Genomic DNA, 17,983 nt, shown 5'->3' on the forward strand with positions numbered 1-17,983 from the left:
GTTTGTATGATGCGCCGAACCCGGTGCATGCAAGATAGATGAATGGATGCATGTATGCAAACATAAGGATGCTAATTGAAATATGCTCTAAAACTAACCATCGAAAGCGATTAAGTAAAATGGAGAAAGAAATGGGGGTTGGAAGACATGCATCACACACACGCACACTTATTACAAAATTATGCCCTCTCGACGGAGGGTCCGAATAATAAGCTAACTAGCTAATCTAAGCTAATTAAACTAATTATTACAAAACGAAACTAATTAACTAACAAGTTAACTAACTATTACAAAACAAGCTAATTAGCTAACTACACTAGCTAATTAAACATTACAGCATAAATCAATTAGCTAAACACATTAACTAATTAAGTACAAAACCAAAGTATAAGCTAGCTAAGCAAAGCAGTAAAAGGGGGCCTCGAGGCAAGAAGTGCATGCATGCTCGGTCGCCTCGTTCGGAAATCCATTACGATGCCCCAACTTGCCTCTGTTTGCATTTGATCTCAGAATACTGCACAAAGCTCCAGATAGCTTCTACTCCATCATGGGAACCTTCAGGAAGGCTGCCGACCACTTATTGGTGTTGTAGACCACCTGTAGACCACTTACATTTGCTGCAGACCAGAAAAAGTGGTCGGCCAGCCACTTTTATTGGTCTGCCGACCAGAAAATTCTGCACAACTCTATTTTGCTGCAACAGAGAATAAGAAGGAGCACATCAATGTATTTGCAAGGTATGTGTGCACAACCACCCTCCCTATCATTTCTTAAGCTCAAGGAAGTGCGGTTCTCGACTCTCGGGCCACCAACCAAGCATCGCAATGCACGATGGCCGAGAAGCCAAGTTTGCACAATTTAATGTCAATGAATGCACAAATAACACATAAGGGCCTTAATCTCTATCATGCATGATCAAGAGCGTCGGCGATTGAGAAATGAGGCACGTTTCATCACTTCAAGTATGAAATGCCCCTCATTTCTCGTGTTTGGATTGACGTCCAATCCAAACACATGCAATGCAACTCAAGCATGCCAAACACAATGCAATGCATGCAAACAAAATGCAATGCAACAAGCATGCAAACACAATGCAAACAACAACATTCAAACAACATGCTCAATGGACTTAAACCGAATATGGACAGACCTCAATCGTGCCCAAAACAGTGGCCAAAATGTGCTGAAATGCTAGCATTGAAAGCAAGAAAATGCATGCTCATGCATTGGCCCATCAATTAGGCATAAGAGCACAACTCTCAATCATGATGAAGATGTGATAAACATGGAAATGTGACAACACTATATGCTTTGAAATCAAGTATTAAATGATGCCAAATCATTCAAACAACACAAGCATAGCATGCTAGACGGCCTAAGGCACAAGGCTAACAAGGCCAATTGCACTACAGCTATGCAATACATGAAGCATATGGCCAATACAACCCAAAAAAGTTCTAAAGCATGTCAAATCAAGGCTAAAACATGCACGGAGTGTAGCCAAAACAAGCTAGCATGAAGAACCAAAACAACAAGCATGTAAGGCCAACAAGGAGGATTACACTACACCTACCAAATCCAAGTATGAGATGACTTCACCAAAAAAAATCAGAATTGTATCATGACAAAATAAGTCCAGAAATACACTGAAATGGTGGCCCAAAAAGCTAGGCAAGATGGTATACATATTGGCTCATACTTAAGGCATAAAGCACCAACCCTCCAAAGCATTGAAAGCGTGCCACATGTGAGGGCATGACAATGAAACATGCTCTGAAATCACATAACAAATGATGTCAAATCATGCAACTAGCCCAAGCAATGCATGCTAGTGACTTAGAAACTCAAAGCTAGTGAGCTAGAATGCACTATGGCTATACAAAGCAAGGCATGCATGACCCAAAACACTTAAATCAGACCTCAAGCATGGTAAAACATGAGGAAACGCTTACTGGAGTAGAGCCAAAAACATGCTAGAATGATTGTCTAAAGCATGATGCATGTTAGGTTAGTAAAGAGGATTTGCACTACAAGTGCAAGGAGCATGTAAGGGGCTACCAAACTAACCCAAAACAGAGCTAAGGAATGGTAAAACAACACCAAAAACATGCTGAGATAGAGCCAAAACATGCTTGACAAACATGCTACTTTGATGAGCCAACAAGGCAAACACACAAGACACAAGGAGAGGGGATGACCCCCTCCTATTTGGGACCTCAAAACACACTTTCCACCACTGAAATTCCTCTGAGTTTCAGTGGTGAGAAGGCCAAAAAGAGGTGGTCCCAATAGCTTAAAAGGATAGCACAAAACAAGGCCAAACAAGGCACAAGAGGAGGTAGACCACCCCCAACACCAACAAAGCCATAAACAAACATTTCAAGCACTTAAAATTAGAACTTTTTACAGTTGAAAGTTAAGCCTAAAACATCATGCAAATAGGGCCAAAAGCTTAATCAAAAACAAAGATTTAAGGGGTTAGAAACTCACCCTCAAAGAACAACTTCAAAGCAGCAACTCCAGCACCCTTTTTTGATTAAAAACAATCCAAAAACTCCAAAACCAGCTTCAAGGTGCCTCAGCTCCAAGAGTATGGTGTTTCACTATGTGTTTGTGTGCAAAAGTGTGAAGAAATGACACTTTAAGGCACCAAAACAAAAGAAAGGAGCGATATAGAGATAGATGATATATGCATAGCTCCAAGGCAAAATTCTCAACCTAAAGCAAGAGGGAGGAGGTTCCCTCTTATAGAAGATCAAAGTTCAAGCTTGTCGAACAAGCTAGGAGCTCCAAGCAATCCCTCCATACACGTGTATGGAGGATGCTTTTTGTGCCCAACAACTAGCACAGCTGGTAAGAAAATATCTGCAGGAAACTGCAGGAAAGCTGCTGACCAGTTGAAATGGTTGGGCAGCTACTTGCACTGGTCGACCGACCAGTGAAAGTGGTCTGCAAGGAGACCAAGTGGTCGGCAAGGGGGGGAAGGTGGTCTGCACCAAGAAAGCAAGGTGGTGGCATGGCTGCCGACCACTTTTGGTGGTCCAAAGACCACCAAGACCAGTTGGCCGACCAGAAAACTGGCTTGCAGACAGGAAAAGTGGTTTTCAGGGAGAGAAACTGGTCTACAGCCCTTATTCCACCCTCCAAGCAAGGAAAACAAGGTTTGTGCCAAAAACAAACCTAAAAGGATGAAAGACAAAAGCCCGCGGGATAAGGCGCGCAGCCGGAAACCTCGAAAACTAGTCTACGAGCACAAAAAGTGGTCTATGGGAGGGAAAAGTGGTCTACAAGACCTCTGTGTCCCTCTAGGCAAAGGTAACAATGCATGGTCCGAAAACCAGGCCAAGGAGAGAACGTTAAGCGGTCTTGAGACAAGGCGCGCGACTGAAGACTTCAGAAATCGAAAACCAGTCTACAAAAGGGAAAAGTGGTCTACAAACCTCTCTCTCCCTCCAGGCAAGGTCAACAAGGCTTGGTCCACAAACCGAGCCAAAACACAAAGAGTTCAGAGGCCCGGAGGCGAGGCACTCAATCGAAAACTCGAAACAAGCACAAACAAGCACAATCATCGAGCGCTCAAACGATGACGTCTGAGTCTTAAGGTCGGTCAAAAATGGGGTGTCTACAAAGTCTTGTCCTTCCATTGAACCTGCTCTTTTTGTTACTTCATTATGGCAAATCTGGAAAAATACTTGTGGAGTGATGGATTTGGAATACTCTTGGATCCACGCAAGTCTTAGAACAGTCTTCTTGTAGGCACTTGAAACAAGAACAATTTTGGTCAAGGGTGACGGAATTAGCATTCCAATGGTTTAGTTAGTCTTCTTCCTTATTTAGGGTGAGAATTAGTTTTTTGAACATACCTAATCATTGGATCTCCCTCCCTATTTTATAGACCTTTTCCCCTTAGGTTTTATCCTCTACTCCGTAACTCATTTGGATCTTAGTGCTTGATGGCTAGGAATCGACATCTAGACACGATGCCGACTTGTATAGGAATACTCGGCTTCTGTTTGAAGATAGTATTCGGCCTCATGAGTCCGAAGGGTGAGGCCCAATGGGCCGATCCGGAAGTTGGGCCCGATAATAAGAGGCTACATAAATTCGGCTACCACAATACTTCATTATGGCAGATCAAAAAACCTAAACCTTATGATTTTTGAAAATGTTGAATTGTTTTGACAGCAAAGTATCCACCTCATTCATAGATATGCAATTGATATCAAATGAGCTTTTAAAATGTTCATTGTGAATAATTTGGCTAATGCGTTAATTAGTTGGTCTCTTCCACTTACAAGTAAATTGAAGATGAACACGGATGGAAGCTTCAAGAGAGACCCAGGTGATGGTGTATTCGCGGGCTAATCCGTGATGAGAAAGGCATCTGGCTTTGTGGATATTTCGATAAGCTCACAAATTATGCCAGCATTGAGGCCGGGATCTGAGCTATCTACAAGGGCTTGACGATTGCTTTCGAGAATGGCTGTAAGGATCTTATCATCGAAACGGACTCTTAATATGCCATTAATATGCAAAAGGAGAATATTGAAATTACATTTTGAGAAGCCTAGTGGAGGATTCCAAGTTCCTTATGTAAAGATATTGCTATACGATTCAACATGTCATAAGGGAGGGCAACAAGAGTGCTGACGGATTAGCAAAAATAGGCACAAATCAAAATGAGGTGCTGGTTGTTATGGATGATTCTTCGAAAGAAATCTGAGGCCAACTAGTGGAGGATATGGTCACCAGAGTTATCTTAGACAGCGTTCTAGGGGCACCTAATTTTTCTTTTCGTTAATTTGTTTGTTTGTTTTTTATTTTCTCTTCTGATGTACCAAAAAAAAAAAAAACTAATTAATTAATTAAATTAGGTTTAGGTTGAATCCGATCCATTTATATGACCCATTTTTCACATGAACAGCAAAAGGTATTGGGTAGGGCCCAAGATGGCCCCAGAAGTCTAAACCCCAAACACTCCCTTATCAAAGCCGAAGAGGAAATTTGGCTTTCTGGTTCTCATCGACAAACAGAATCAATTACCCATTAATTTCTCAAAAAGAATAACTATTTGAAGCTGCCTATTTGTAAGTCAAATCCAATCCCCCTCTCTCTCTCTCTCTCTCTCTCTGGGTCAAACTTTCTCTCTCTATAGGTATGTATGCGCTTGTTTTCTGATTTAATTTATATGTTTCACGAAATTATTACACAAAAAAAATGCATACCAAAGTCCAAACTCACTACAGTGCTCACAAAGTTCTGTATTGCAAAAGAACTATTTGATAGGGAACACTATTCTTGATTGTTATGTCAAATATTTGGTTACCCAGTTACAGAACTTGGATTGTTCTATCATTATATAGAGATGCTTGGCAACTACATGAAAACAATACTTGATTGATTACCCATTTTGCCTTCTTCTTTTTTTTTTTTTTTTTTTTTTTTTTTTTTTTTTTTTTGAAGATTCGATTGGATTTGATATGATTATCCATAATATTTTGTTTGTCATGTGTTTTTTAATGACTAATAAAGGTTTTTTTTTGGAGGGTCAGAATTACTTTTCTTTTTCTAGATGATTTCACTATTTTGCCAGATATTGTGCAAGAGGGAAAGTAAAGTATTTAGAATTTAGAAGGGTCGAAGTAAAATTTAAATGAATTTGTTTGGTGAATTTGTTAAGTTCTGTTATAAATACTCAAAATAGCGTGGAGCTAATGAGATTTTTGTGAAGTTTGAGAGGGCGAGTGTATAGTCATTTTTAATACTTCATTAAAGTGTGGGTAAATATGTGTTCAGATTAACCATTTTATGCTTCAATATGATGCTAGATTGAGTTTTCAAAACTCACTATTGAAATGTAGTTTTCCTAAATATTAGATAGAACCAACACATAGATTGAAATATCCAAAACATTTTGCTTGTTATGTAATACTAAATTTAAATCAAACGGATGTATCAATACATACTGAACACGCAGAATTATCATCAAGAGAAACATTAGTCGATAGTTTTTTTTTTTTTTTTTAATAAATAATTTGTGGTTTTTTTTTTTTGGTTTAAGAAGTTTTGGTAACTATTTAAAATTGTAGGTTATGCATTGTGTTTGTACTATTTGTAAGAGAATTTACTCATATTGGTGTTAGTCCAAGAAACAATCAATTCAAACAATCTTAGCATTTTCTGAATATAGGAAGCAAACTAAGCCGGTTGGTTCAATTAACCTTAGCTCGGTGTAGAAGCCTTTAGTGCGCTCGATACTGTTTCTTTGCTCTTCTTTGTTTTCCCTTCAATTTCTATGTCAATTCTCTGTTGTAATTCCTCATATAAAATGTCACATTTTTTTTTTCCATTTTGTTTTTACTTTCACTTGAGGACGAGGGAGGTATATATTTGATAAATGTAAAATTACTACAACACCCCCCCCCCCCCCCCCCCCCCCCCCCCCCAAAAAAAAAAAAAATACAAAAACAAAAAAACAAAACAAATCAAAATTAACTCTATACAGACTAGTCAATTTAATTATTTATTTATGGGATTTCAATTTATTAGATTCATAGGTGACTTCACTACCTTTTGAAGGAACTGCATTCTGTTTGTTAGTTTGAACAATGATTTTTTGGTATTGTCAAAGTGTCGAACAATGAAAATAGATGGCAAGTGCCTAATCGAATTGATCAAATCATGTAAACATCGATGAGTTTCTTTTCAATCATGTTAGGATATCCTCATTCAATCATCTTCTTGTTGTCTTCTATATTGTTTCTTTCTCAATACCTCTCGCTAGTTCTTCTATAATGTTACAGTTTTTGTTGTTCAGAATCTTACATGGTGATGTCAACTAAATTGCCATCACCTGGCTATTTGACGAATGCTAAGCTTGCATCATCCGAACATTCAAGAGCTAGATTTCCCCCTAGCGGCCTTGTGGTTTGCATTCACAAAACTGCTTTTGCTTTTGGCAAGAGGCTCTATTCTCGCCTTTGTTTTGTTCGCATAGCCAACATTTCTTTGCTCAACAAGTCCAAGTAAGTCACAGTTAATCTGATATCTCTATTTTATTCCTAACTGAGAAATTTTCTATATTTGGTTTTATGAGCGCAAGAGCAATAGTGCTCCACGATGTGTTGTAAGATGATATTGTCATGCTTGATATTTAGTAGTGCTATGTTACTGGGAAAGTGAATCATTCCAGTATGAAGAACTGGAATGGCAACATACTAAAATGTTGTACAATAGAGCAGGTTTGTGTGGCTCACACTATTAGAATTTAAGTTACTTCTAAATTTGAGAGCAATATTCTCTTAATAATTAGACATTCAATAAAATATATAGTTCATTATTTTTCAAATTAATTATGTAAAACACTGTTCTACAAGCAATACAATCTTCTTCTTTTCTTTCTTTTTTTTTTGGTTACATTTTTCCTTCCAACACTCCACTCTCTAGATTTTAGTTAAATACATTTGATTATTTTTCCCTTTTAAGAAATTTTTTTGAGGAAATACATAGAAAAAATTTGGGATTGCTAAATTCACTGTTTTTATTTATTTATCAAAGTATACCATGTTTGAGAATAAACGTTCTAAGATATAGCTAGGGTGTTAACTTTTTCTAGTAACACTGCCTTGATTATGTGGTGGACTTGGGAAAAAATGATTAAAAATGCTATGCTCATGTTCTGATATTTCTATTCAAATTGCATAGGAGGTTGGCTTGGTCTGTTAGGAGCAGTGCAGATGGTGGTGGATTGGATGATACTTCTCCCACAAACAATACCAGAAGTGGGACCCGACTTATCCGGGCCGTCGAAGACATTCGAATCAAATTGAGCTCAAGAATTAAGGAGATAAGAAAGAACCTTCCAATGAAATTTTTCTTTTTCTTGGTGGGTTTTTATTGTGCAACTGCCTTCGTAACTGTCCTAGGGCAAACCGGCGACTGGGACATTCTAGGTGCTGCTTTATCCGTAGCCGTTGTGGAAGGGATTGGATCTCTCATGTATAGAGCTTCTCTTCCTTTATTCACCAAGGTTCGGAGCTTGATAACCATGTTTAATTATTGGAAGGCTGGTCTCTCCCTCGGTCTTTTCTTGGATGCATTTAAGTATGGAATGGAAAACATCTTTGGTTTAAGCAACCACCTTGATTTTGAGATAGATATCTTCCCTATATTCTTTTAACATTTTGTGGGGAGTGACATGGTACAAGTAGGAAGCCAACAAACACGATGAAAGGACTAAAATGATTCAGAGGAGGCAATGAGAAGACGACTTTTATGTTTTCCATACACAAAAGGATCGTAAAAAGGACAGTCGAAGTTCCAAGGCTAGGCCTCCTTTTAGGATGATGTGATTGAAGCAAACCTAGAGGCAGAAGCAGAACTTCGGCCCACATATGTTGTTAGTAAGAACCTATCTAATGAAATGGCCAAGATCAATTTCTTCTTTTGAGTATGATTGGGACCAGCAGTGGTAGAACTTACTACTTCCCAACCATCTGTGGACCTTGCTTCTCTTTTATGATTTTTGCTACTTCATTAAGTTTGGTGATTGATATTGTAGAGAGAAAGTCTAAAGGTCTTTTCCTCATGCTATACTTAATGGCAATTCAACCTTGTGCAACGGAATAGTTTCTATCCCTGGTATGTAGCTTCAGAGGTAGTTATTCAAAGAGAATCTTTGTTCACTTGAAGGTTGAGAAAGCACAAAGTTTCACCAGCCTACATCGGAATTTTGATACCGGTGTTGTTAGTCAATGAGGAGCAAATGCTGGTGTCATCTAGATAAATCTAGAATATATCTGAAGTCAAAACCAACGACAGAAATGTTGGGTTAACAACCATCATTGATTTTACACTTCCAGCAGAGAAACTTGGGAAGAAATCTTGATTGTTGGAAAAAGAAAAACTTTTGAAGCAACTACATGGTTTGGATTGGAGTTGTTGAATTGTTGGGTAGAATGAGTCATGGTGCTGAATGATTTATGTCGCCGGTGTTTATTTGAACTACTGTAGTTGCAACACAGCCAAGACAGTGCAGATTTGTTCTTCCATCGTACCCAGATCTGGTGCAATCAATTATTTTGTTTTTGCTTTTGTGTTTTTTGTTTTTTGTTTTTTGTTTTTCACAATAGTTCTTCATGAAAGCTTTGAACTTCAGAACTAGTGATCACATTTTGCATTTGTAAAGCTTACTGCTCTGTAAATTTGACATTTTGTAAGCTGTTTTAAAAGTTTTTTGATGCTCCATTTAGAGTCTTGGAGTCAGAAAGGTCTGGTTTTGTTTTTCATTGTGTTTATCTAATGAAAAGCGGGTCCTTTCATGAAACAATTTTCAAAAACTGTTCACCGAACATATTTTTTCATGTTTTCCAGAAAATAAAAACTATACCAAACATGCTCTTTTTACCATTAACACTGGGTTTTTTTTTTGGCAGATAATGCTTTTTCACTTTTTTTTTTTTTTTTTTTTGCACAATAAAAAAAATAAAAATCAACAGAAAATATTTTTTATGATTAACAAAAAACAAAAGTTTAGCTAGACAAAATAAATTCATTTAAAAAAAAATATTGTTTACAAATGCTACCACATTACCATCATCAATGTCACATCCACCACCACCACTGTCATGGCCACAACCATCATTACTGTCATGGCCACCAACCAAAACACTTTCACTTCTGCCACTTTTTTCTTTCTCCTAAATACAGAGTCATTTTTATCCCAAACAACCATATCAAATTTTATTATTTGAAAATGTATAAAATTCCTAGTATATCCCAAGGTTATCAAAAAATCTTGAATGTTCTATGAAAGTATTTATCAAGCTGTAATTTTTTTTTTTTTTTAAGTATATATACATGCTACAACATCATTCATATATCCTAATACCCAACTGGGATGGCAAGGGGTGGCGGGGGTTGCCCCCACCTGGTGAACTGGACCTAACAATACCTACTACTTGGGCAGATGCCAAGTTCTTATCATATTGTAACTTAATTATGTAATTATCCATTGGCACACCTTGAACTGAAGCTGTATTGCTTTCCAAGATAAAATCCAGTCAGCAATGTTCACAGCTTTTTGGATTTTATTTGCGTCACAACTCATGAACCTGCCAATGTTATCTGAAACAGGGTGATCCAGCAATCAGGCATCAACACTGGGGCCAGGATATGCAGGGAGGCTCATTATCCGTTTGTCTACAACTGGACCTCCAACTGTGAAATGATATAGACTCTGATAGTTTGATCCTCTCAACCCAAGAACCTCATGTACTGCAAAACAAACAACAACAAACAAAATTTGATTTGAGGACCCAAGAAGAGAGATTGAGTTGAACATACATTTGGCATGAAATGCAAGACACTAATGCCATGACGGTTTATTCACATATATTCACAAGGAAGAAAGAAGAGGAAGTTTATCAGGACTTATAAAAATGTTATTCAACTTATGGGGGAATTGCAAATCAGTGAAAACAACTCCAAATAATTGCAACTTTTATGGAGGGTACAAGTGGGTTTGTGTCCAATGCAAGTGAAAGTTGTGACATGAGATACAACTCTTACTTGCACCTCAATGAAACACAACTCTGACTTGCATCTCTTGGAGTGATATTCTAGTAATGGGATTCATTCAGCATGGAATTCCTTCTCAAGTAGAAAATTAGTGATAGAGTACAAGAAACAAAATAGTAACTTCTGCAATTTATAAGAAGGTATCATGCCCACTCAATCCAACAAAGCTTTGTTCCAACTCAGCTACATGAATTCTTTTATGCCATTCTATTTCAAGGACAATACATAATTTCAAACGATATGCTATCATCTCCATAGTCTCTTTCTTCTTTTTACTTATTTTATTTTATTTTTCCTTTTCATTTTCGTTTTGGATGGACTATCTAGCTAACTCTAAATCACTGTTCACATGCTTCCAGCATGTAAGGGAACGAAGCTAGTTGCCTATTATGAAAATTCTAAATTCTACAACAGTGAAACTCGGGTAGTATTTGACATGATGCTAGTGAGCATGGGTTTTTAGGATTTGGGAGTGGCTCCTATTTCCATTTTGCTTCAGGAAATTTACTTTCCAACTATAAAGCACTGACACTTGTATCCGTGTCAGACACATGGACACTTTGGGGACACGCGGACACGGCAGGGACACATATGAGACACACACACCACATGACATGTCCCCTTATTTAATTAATTTATTTCCAGGGGACACGCTAAGACACACTAGAGACATGCCAAGTTGTATTTTCTCTTATTTTATTTAGTGTTTTTGATGAATATTATGTTTATTTTTTATTTTTAGATTTAAATACATAATAGATCATCCATAAAAAATATATATAAACTATAAATATTAATTTAAAAGTTTTTTTTAAAAAAAGAAAAAAAAAACATAGAATTAGATTGTTTGTAGATGTAATATTAATCTAGATAGCAAACAAAACTATATAAAAACATATTGGCCTTGTTTGGTTTGTTTTTGGGAGAGTAATTTTGGAGAAAAATTTTCAAAATTTTGTTTGGTTTAGTGATTTTGGAAAAAAAATTCCAAAATCTCTCTCTCTCCTACACATCAATCAATCACTTTTTCTCTCTCTTCTCTCATTCTCAATCATTTTTTCTCTCACACACATTTACTTAACTACAACAAAATATCAAATCATCCCAAACTTCCATACTCCAAAACTATTTCCAAAATATACAACCAAACAAACCAAAAAAGTTTCTAAACTATCTCTCCAAAATATTTTTTAAAAATTTATCTCTCAAAACCAAACACACCCATTATATTGCCGTGTCTCCACCGTGTCTGTGTCCTCATTTTTTTTAAATCGCTGTGTCCTGTATCCGTATCTATGTCCGTGCTTCTTAACTTTCCAAGTTTTGATTTTGTGTTGGGACTAGAGGTTTTCAAATTCTGAAGACTGAACATATTTTAATGCAAGGAACAGTCCCTGGCTTCACTAATTTTTGTGATCAGGTCATTAAGAGTCATTAAGGCCAGCAACATTTTCATTACCAAAGGAAATGGCTACAATGAGGTCAACCTCATACAACTATTATTCATAAGTCCCTTATTTTGGGTCCAACCTTGCAAGAGAATAGAGAAGTGCCCCACTGCCTAACTACCGTATGATGATCTTATAACCAAAATTTACATCGAACCTCATTAAAATCATATCAAACTCACTGGTCAAAGATCAACACACTTTCTCCTTTGACCCAATTTTACTATATTTAGTCTCTGCCACTTAATTGGCTTGTGTGATATCCTTTTTGGATGTTTTCTCCCTTTTTTTTTTTTTTTTTTTTTTTTTACCAGTGGTACTGTCTTAGAGAGGAAGATGATGACATGGCACATGTAGAATTTTGTGTCCAAGGTAGACCAACTATAAGGATATGGAGAAAAACCATTACGTGACCTCATGGCAGACTTACACTTTCCATATAGTGAAGCTCTAAGATCATCTTTGCCATGGAAATTATTGTGAACCACACAATTTCTTCAGCTGTGATGCACTAATTCTTCACTACACTACATCTATCCCGTTTTTATATTTTCCCTCATTAACAAACAAAAAATCCTTTTCCTTTTCTTTTGTTGTCTCTTTCTTTCTTTATTTTATTCTTTTCTATGGATAAAGACCTTTACTGCAAGGAATTTAAGGTGTGCAACCCCAAATTAACAGAAATGCTACTTCAAGATTTCTTCGTCAGTGCTATACAAAGGCTCTTCGTCAATGCTAAAGATCCAAAAATCATATTAATTTTTGCATACAAACCCAAAAATAAAACTAAATGGATGTATATTACTCCTTAGGAATCAGGTTGTCTCCAATTTCAGCTGAAGCATTGATACTTAGAAATCCAGTCTATGTGAACACTTTATACGACCACTAGTAGCCAAGAATGGATGAATAAGAAAATTAGAATATTAGGTACAAGGTGAAGAAAGGAACACATACCAGGATCATCAAAGAAGCAACCGATTCCAGTAGCTGATATGCCAACTGCATGCAATTCGAGGTACAACACCTGACCAAGAACTCCAGTCTCCCAAAATAACCGAGGATACATCCACGAACCCTTGGAACGCATGGTAGGCTCAAAATGAGCCACCATCCCTAGACTGAAGCAGCCGTCACTAGCAATATCCTGCATTAGATAATAGCATTTAGCAAAGAGCTGAGGATTCAACTAAGTATGCCACCCTCTTTAGCATCACTATATTCTAAGGGCATGGTGTTTCTTCAAAGTTGAAACTAAAGTATCAAACTAGGAAATTAAGTCACAGTACAAAATACAATAATGTGGAATTCCAAAAATTACTCCAGGTTTATAGATTCAGATATAACTTGAAAGCAATTCATGATATGGTTGGATAAACTATTAATGGAATTTTAGCTTCTATGACTATGGTGGTAATGCCTGGAACTTGTGACAAGATTAGCCAGACTTTTTCAAAGATGTGCCAGTTCATTATACAAAAACTACTTTCATTGCTAGTTAAATCAAAGTGCTCCAAAAAGTTCTGCTAAAATTGTCAAATCCTAGGACACCTTCATTTTGTGATCATTAACCTTTTACATTTGAAACATAAGAACCATGACACACTGTCTACATCATTTTTAGTATGTTAGTTGTTCTGAACTTTACAAACATGTGCAAGCTTAGCAGGTGGTTCCTTCAGAAGGGGGAGAAGAACATATTCCAAATCATAAGAATTCTTGGCCAAGAAGCAGGGACTAGAGGAGATGTGTCATGTCAAACACCCATGTCAGACACGACCCTGTAGACGCTCCTAAAGAACATGTTCGACTCTTCTTCTTTGTGTCTTAATTTGAAATCATAATTTAAAATGTAAATTCATAATACCAGACACTTCGGTGTCACTTCTTGAACCCTCCAAAGACGACCTATATGATGAATCTCTTCACAGTAACAATGTTTTGCTAAGAAGTACAGATACGAACATGGACACATGACACGACACGGATACCCAAATTTGTAAAAAATGTAGGATATGACATGTTAGAGACACGTGCAAAACATATAATTTTATATATTTATTATATGTCATATTTTTAAATATTTAATATTTATTTTATATCAAATATTTAATTTTATCTAATTTATCAACCTTAGGTATGCTATTTTAGTAAAAAAAATAATTTTTTTTTAAAAAAATGGTCCTCAATGTGTTCCCAACGTATCCTTAGCGTGTCCTCAACGTATTCCACTGCAATGTGTCCTCAATGTGTCCGTAACGTATCCTAGCATGTCCGACTCTCTACAGCGTGTCTGACACGTGTCTGGAGTGTGTCCAGCACGTGTCCGTCTCCAACACGTGTCAAACACCTATACGTCACCTCCAGAGAGGTGTCCGTGTTTCATAGATGTTTTGTATTCTTCGAAATGCAACTTATTTACTCCAAATATATTTTGAAACATTTATAAGATGAATACATCATGTATATTTCTATATTTTACAACTGTTTTGTATTCGTTAGGTTGTAACTGTTACATGTTGATATCTTTATATTTAAGTTATGGAATATATGACTTCTTAATTTTTATTAGTGTTACAACCCCCCGCCCCCCCCCGCCCCCCCCCATGACTTCTTAATTTTTATTAGTGTTACAAACCCCCCCCCCCCCCCCCCCCCCCGCCCAAAAAAAAAAAAAAACTTTGAACAAACTATTCATATATTGAACTTCTGAAATTAATGTGTAGGTGTGTCAATTTCCTATCGCATATCCGTGTCTGTGCTAGTTGGGTTCCTGGGATAGTTGGAATGTTCCTATGCATCATGCCAACTTGAAATGACGCATTAGTGTGCACACTAAGGCCTTGTTTGATTGGGGGGACTATGGGGGGGACTATCCACTATTTAGATTGTAATCCAAATAGTGCTCTTTATCCGCCGTTTAATTTTTTTTTAGTCCGCCGGACTCCATGTCCCCCATATGGGGGACTATTGTGTCCTGGGGGGGGTGGGACAGAAAGTGAGGGACTATCCACTGTTGGGATTAGATGCGAAAATGACTATTTTGACCCTCTACTATTTAATTATGTATTATATTTAATAAAATTCAATAAAATTTAAATGTCTCAATTTAAAAATAAAATAATTTTATTTAACTTTTTATTGATGTTTTATTTATTTAATTTTTTAAAATAATTTTTTATAGATATTTTATTGATGTTTTATTTTAAAATTTTGTTTATAATTTATTTAATTTCATTATTTAAATTGTAATAGGTGTTTTATTTAAAATTTTAATTAAAAAATAATATAAACAAATTTAGTGGTTATTTATTTATTTAATTGTGTAAAAAAATAAATTTATTTAATTGTATAAATAAACAAACACAGTAAATTATTTAATTGTGTAAATAAACAAACACAGTAAAGTTTTGTATGTAAAAAATAATAATGATTTGTTATACAGTAATGATTTAAAACAATTTTTATTGATATTTTATTTATTTATTTATTTAGTTTAAAAAAACAAATTTATTTAATTAAAAATAATTAAAATATTAAAGATATGTTTAATATTACTATTACTTAGTAAACAATTGAAAAAGGGCAAAATAGTCTTTTGTTTATTTATCCTATCCAGTCCGTCCAACCAAACATTGAATTCACTGAAAATAGTCCTATCCAGACATCTAATCCCATGAAAAAACAAATACAGGATACATATCCAATCCGACCAAATAGTCCGGGGATTCACAGTCTCAGGACTCAAGTCCGATAGATTCTAATCCCCCATTTTCCAGTCCGTCCAATCAAACACACCCTAAAATCATAATGCTACATAAGCTTAGGTTTAACCTACAGCATGAGAAAAGAAAATGTGAGCATCATGAGAATTCATTTCATAACCTTGTTAAGATTTGGAGACTGCATTATTTGACCCCTAGAAACACATGTATACCTTTGCTATAAGCATACCCATTTTCCGCGCAACATAAATCAGTCTAAAGAAGCTCAAGAAGCAAAAAACTCGTAAGAATCGACATACCTGATGGCAAGAAAGCTTTTTAGCAAGTTGCCTATAATCACCTCTAGCAAGTTCATACAGAGGGAGATCATCAGGGCAACCTTCTGGTTTCTTCCACTTAAACTCAAACCTTGTAGCCCTCTTGAGATCATCAAAATGGTCCTCATTCCTCACCAAGAAGTACAAACCCATTGACAACCCTTCGACCCTATGAACAAATAAAGCAGCATGGACCTCAGAATCCCAAGACAGAGCTCGAAATGGCAATGCCATTTGTTTCCTCTGTTTCTCACGAGCTCGAGAACCCGAAGAAAGACAATGCAACATAATCTGATAAAATGTTCCTCTCCCCATTACAGTAACTCCATCCATATCCACTGCACTCCTTCGCTTCCTAACGACTTCCCTAAGCGTAAAACCCTTATATGACTGCTCACTCAATCGTCCACTGCTCTGAAATGGTTCAACCAAGAATTTATTTCTTGCCATTAATGGCTTCTTTGCAGCCTCAGCTGTTCTATATATAATATCCCAACACACATGCTCTTTACTAAGCAAATTAGGCTTCCCTTTCCACTCCAATTTCGAAAACCCCGATAGAGCCAAACTTAATTCCTTGTAATTCACATCAAATTCACCAACCCCATTTGGGAAAACAACAAGAACACAATCAGGGTGCTCAAATTCAATCTCTGGAAACTTCCCTTTCACCGGCCTCGATGGAATTTTGAACTCAGGAAAGAATTCAAGCCCCATAAGCTTCTCCAAATCCCCATAACCCAAACCATCTAGAATCTTCACATCCCAACCAAGCCCTGCTGCGGCCATTGAAACCGCAGCAATGGCATGACCCACATCATGATTGCAATACCGAAATGCCCTTTCGCCGTATTTCCAAGCCTCACGCCAGAAAATTGACGAAAACCCGATAAGAAAAGAACCTTGCGGGAAGAATTTGGGGAAAAACCCAGATGGGATATGGGTTCTAATCTCCAATGAATGCTCTTTGGGAGCATAATGTGCAACAAAAGGCGAATTGGAGACCGAATCGATCGGAGGGGAAATGAGGTATGCCTCGGTTGGGTGGAGATTGCCGCTGCTAGGGTTTACACGAAGAGACCAGGTTGAAAACCCAGTAGTTTTCCAAGCCGAGAGAGCGAGAGAGTCGAAGAAGAGCTGAGAAATGGTGGAATTTGAGATGGGTTTTGGAGAAGGAAGAGAGAGGAAGACGGAGGAGTAGAGAGGAGAGTCGGTGGGCGATGAAGGGTTGTTGTTGGGATCTTCGAGCGTGGTGGGGAAGTGGAGGAGAGGGAAGAGAGGGGAAGAGAGGTAGCGGCGAAATGGATTGGGTTGGTTCGCCCAATCGAGGCCGTGAGGACCTCTGGCGTAGTTGGTGAAGGAGTGTTTGGTCTGGTTGTGGTACTTGATGATCTGGTTCAGTGACAGCTTTTGTTGTTTGTCTGAGTCTTCTTCTATGGATGGTGATGGTGATGAAGACAGCGACATGGTAAGAGTAGGGGCTTTTTTCGGGGTGATTGTGGTGGTGGTGGTGGTGGTGGTGGTGGAGGGGAGGAGGAGGAGGTGAGGGTGGCGGAGAGAGAGAGCTGGCCGGTGGTGAAAGAGTGGTGGCATCGTTTGGGGATGCCTTGCCTTTATGTTGCAATCAAATTTTCTTTCGACAGAGGCAAGAATCTGTACCCACTAGAAGTTTTTCGAATGTTCCACACGTATAGGACCCAAAGGCAACATTTTAAAAAAGGAAAAATTAATCTTAGATTTCTCTCCTATTTTTAGTAATGAAAGAAATTTACAATATTATTTTATGATGTTTAAGATCTCTCAATCCCAAACTCATATATCACAAAAAATTTTGTGTCTTCTGAATGTTGCTTCATTTTGCTTCTACTGCCCATTTGTATGTATGTATAGAGAGAAACAGATTAGGGTTTCTTCT

General features: G+C 37.2%; 2 protein-coding genes across 5 annotated transcripts; one reads left to right on the forward strand and one right to left on the reverse strand.

The window, feature by feature from the left end:
* The first annotated feature begins 4,925 nt into the window (after positions 1–4,925).
* LOC114304964 (ycf20-like protein) lies at positions 4,926–9,242 on the forward strand. Of its 4 annotated transcripts, none has more exons than XM_028250129.2 (3): positions 4,926–5,087; positions 6,804–7,025; positions 7,705–9,242. In XM_028250129.2, the coding sequence occupies exons 2-3, from the start codon at positions 6,826–6,828 to the stop codon at positions 8,177–8,179; spliced, it is 675 nt and encodes a 224-aa protein (XP_028105930.2). In that variant the 5' UTR covers positions 4,926–5,087; positions 6,804–6,825; the 3' UTR covers positions 8,180–9,242. The 4 variants fall into 4 exon arrangements, with proteins under 4 accessions (XP_028105930.2, XP_028105924.2, XP_028105912.2 ...); XM_028250123.2 differs by having other exon boundaries at positions 4,930–5,087; positions 6,818–7,025; XM_028250111.2 differs by having other exon boundaries at positions 5,015–5,155; positions 6,818–7,025.
* Positions 9,243–9,713: 471 nt separating this feature from the next.
* On the reverse strand, positions 9,714–17,768 carry LOC114304954 (nitroreductase family protein). The gene is made up of 3 exons (XM_028250105.2): positions 16,051–17,768; positions 12,984–13,173; positions 9,714–10,275 (listed from the first exon to the last, which is right to left on the reverse strand). Exons 1-3 carry the CDS (start codon positions 17,659–17,661, stop codon positions 10,148–10,150), a joined length of 1,929 nt encoding a protein of 642 aa, XP_028105906.2. The 5' UTR covers positions 17,662–17,768; the 3' UTR covers positions 9,714–10,147.
* Between the last annotated feature and the right edge of the window lie 215 nt (positions 17,769–17,983).

The sequence above is a fragment of the Camellia sinensis genome, chromosome 5 (genome assembly GCF_055761805.1).
Source record: "Camellia sinensis isolate YWXY chromosome 5, ASM5576180v1, whole genome shotgun sequence".
In the NCBI taxonomy this organism is placed as follows: Eukaryota; Viridiplantae; Streptophyta; class Magnoliopsida; order Ericales; family Theaceae; genus Camellia; species Camellia sinensis.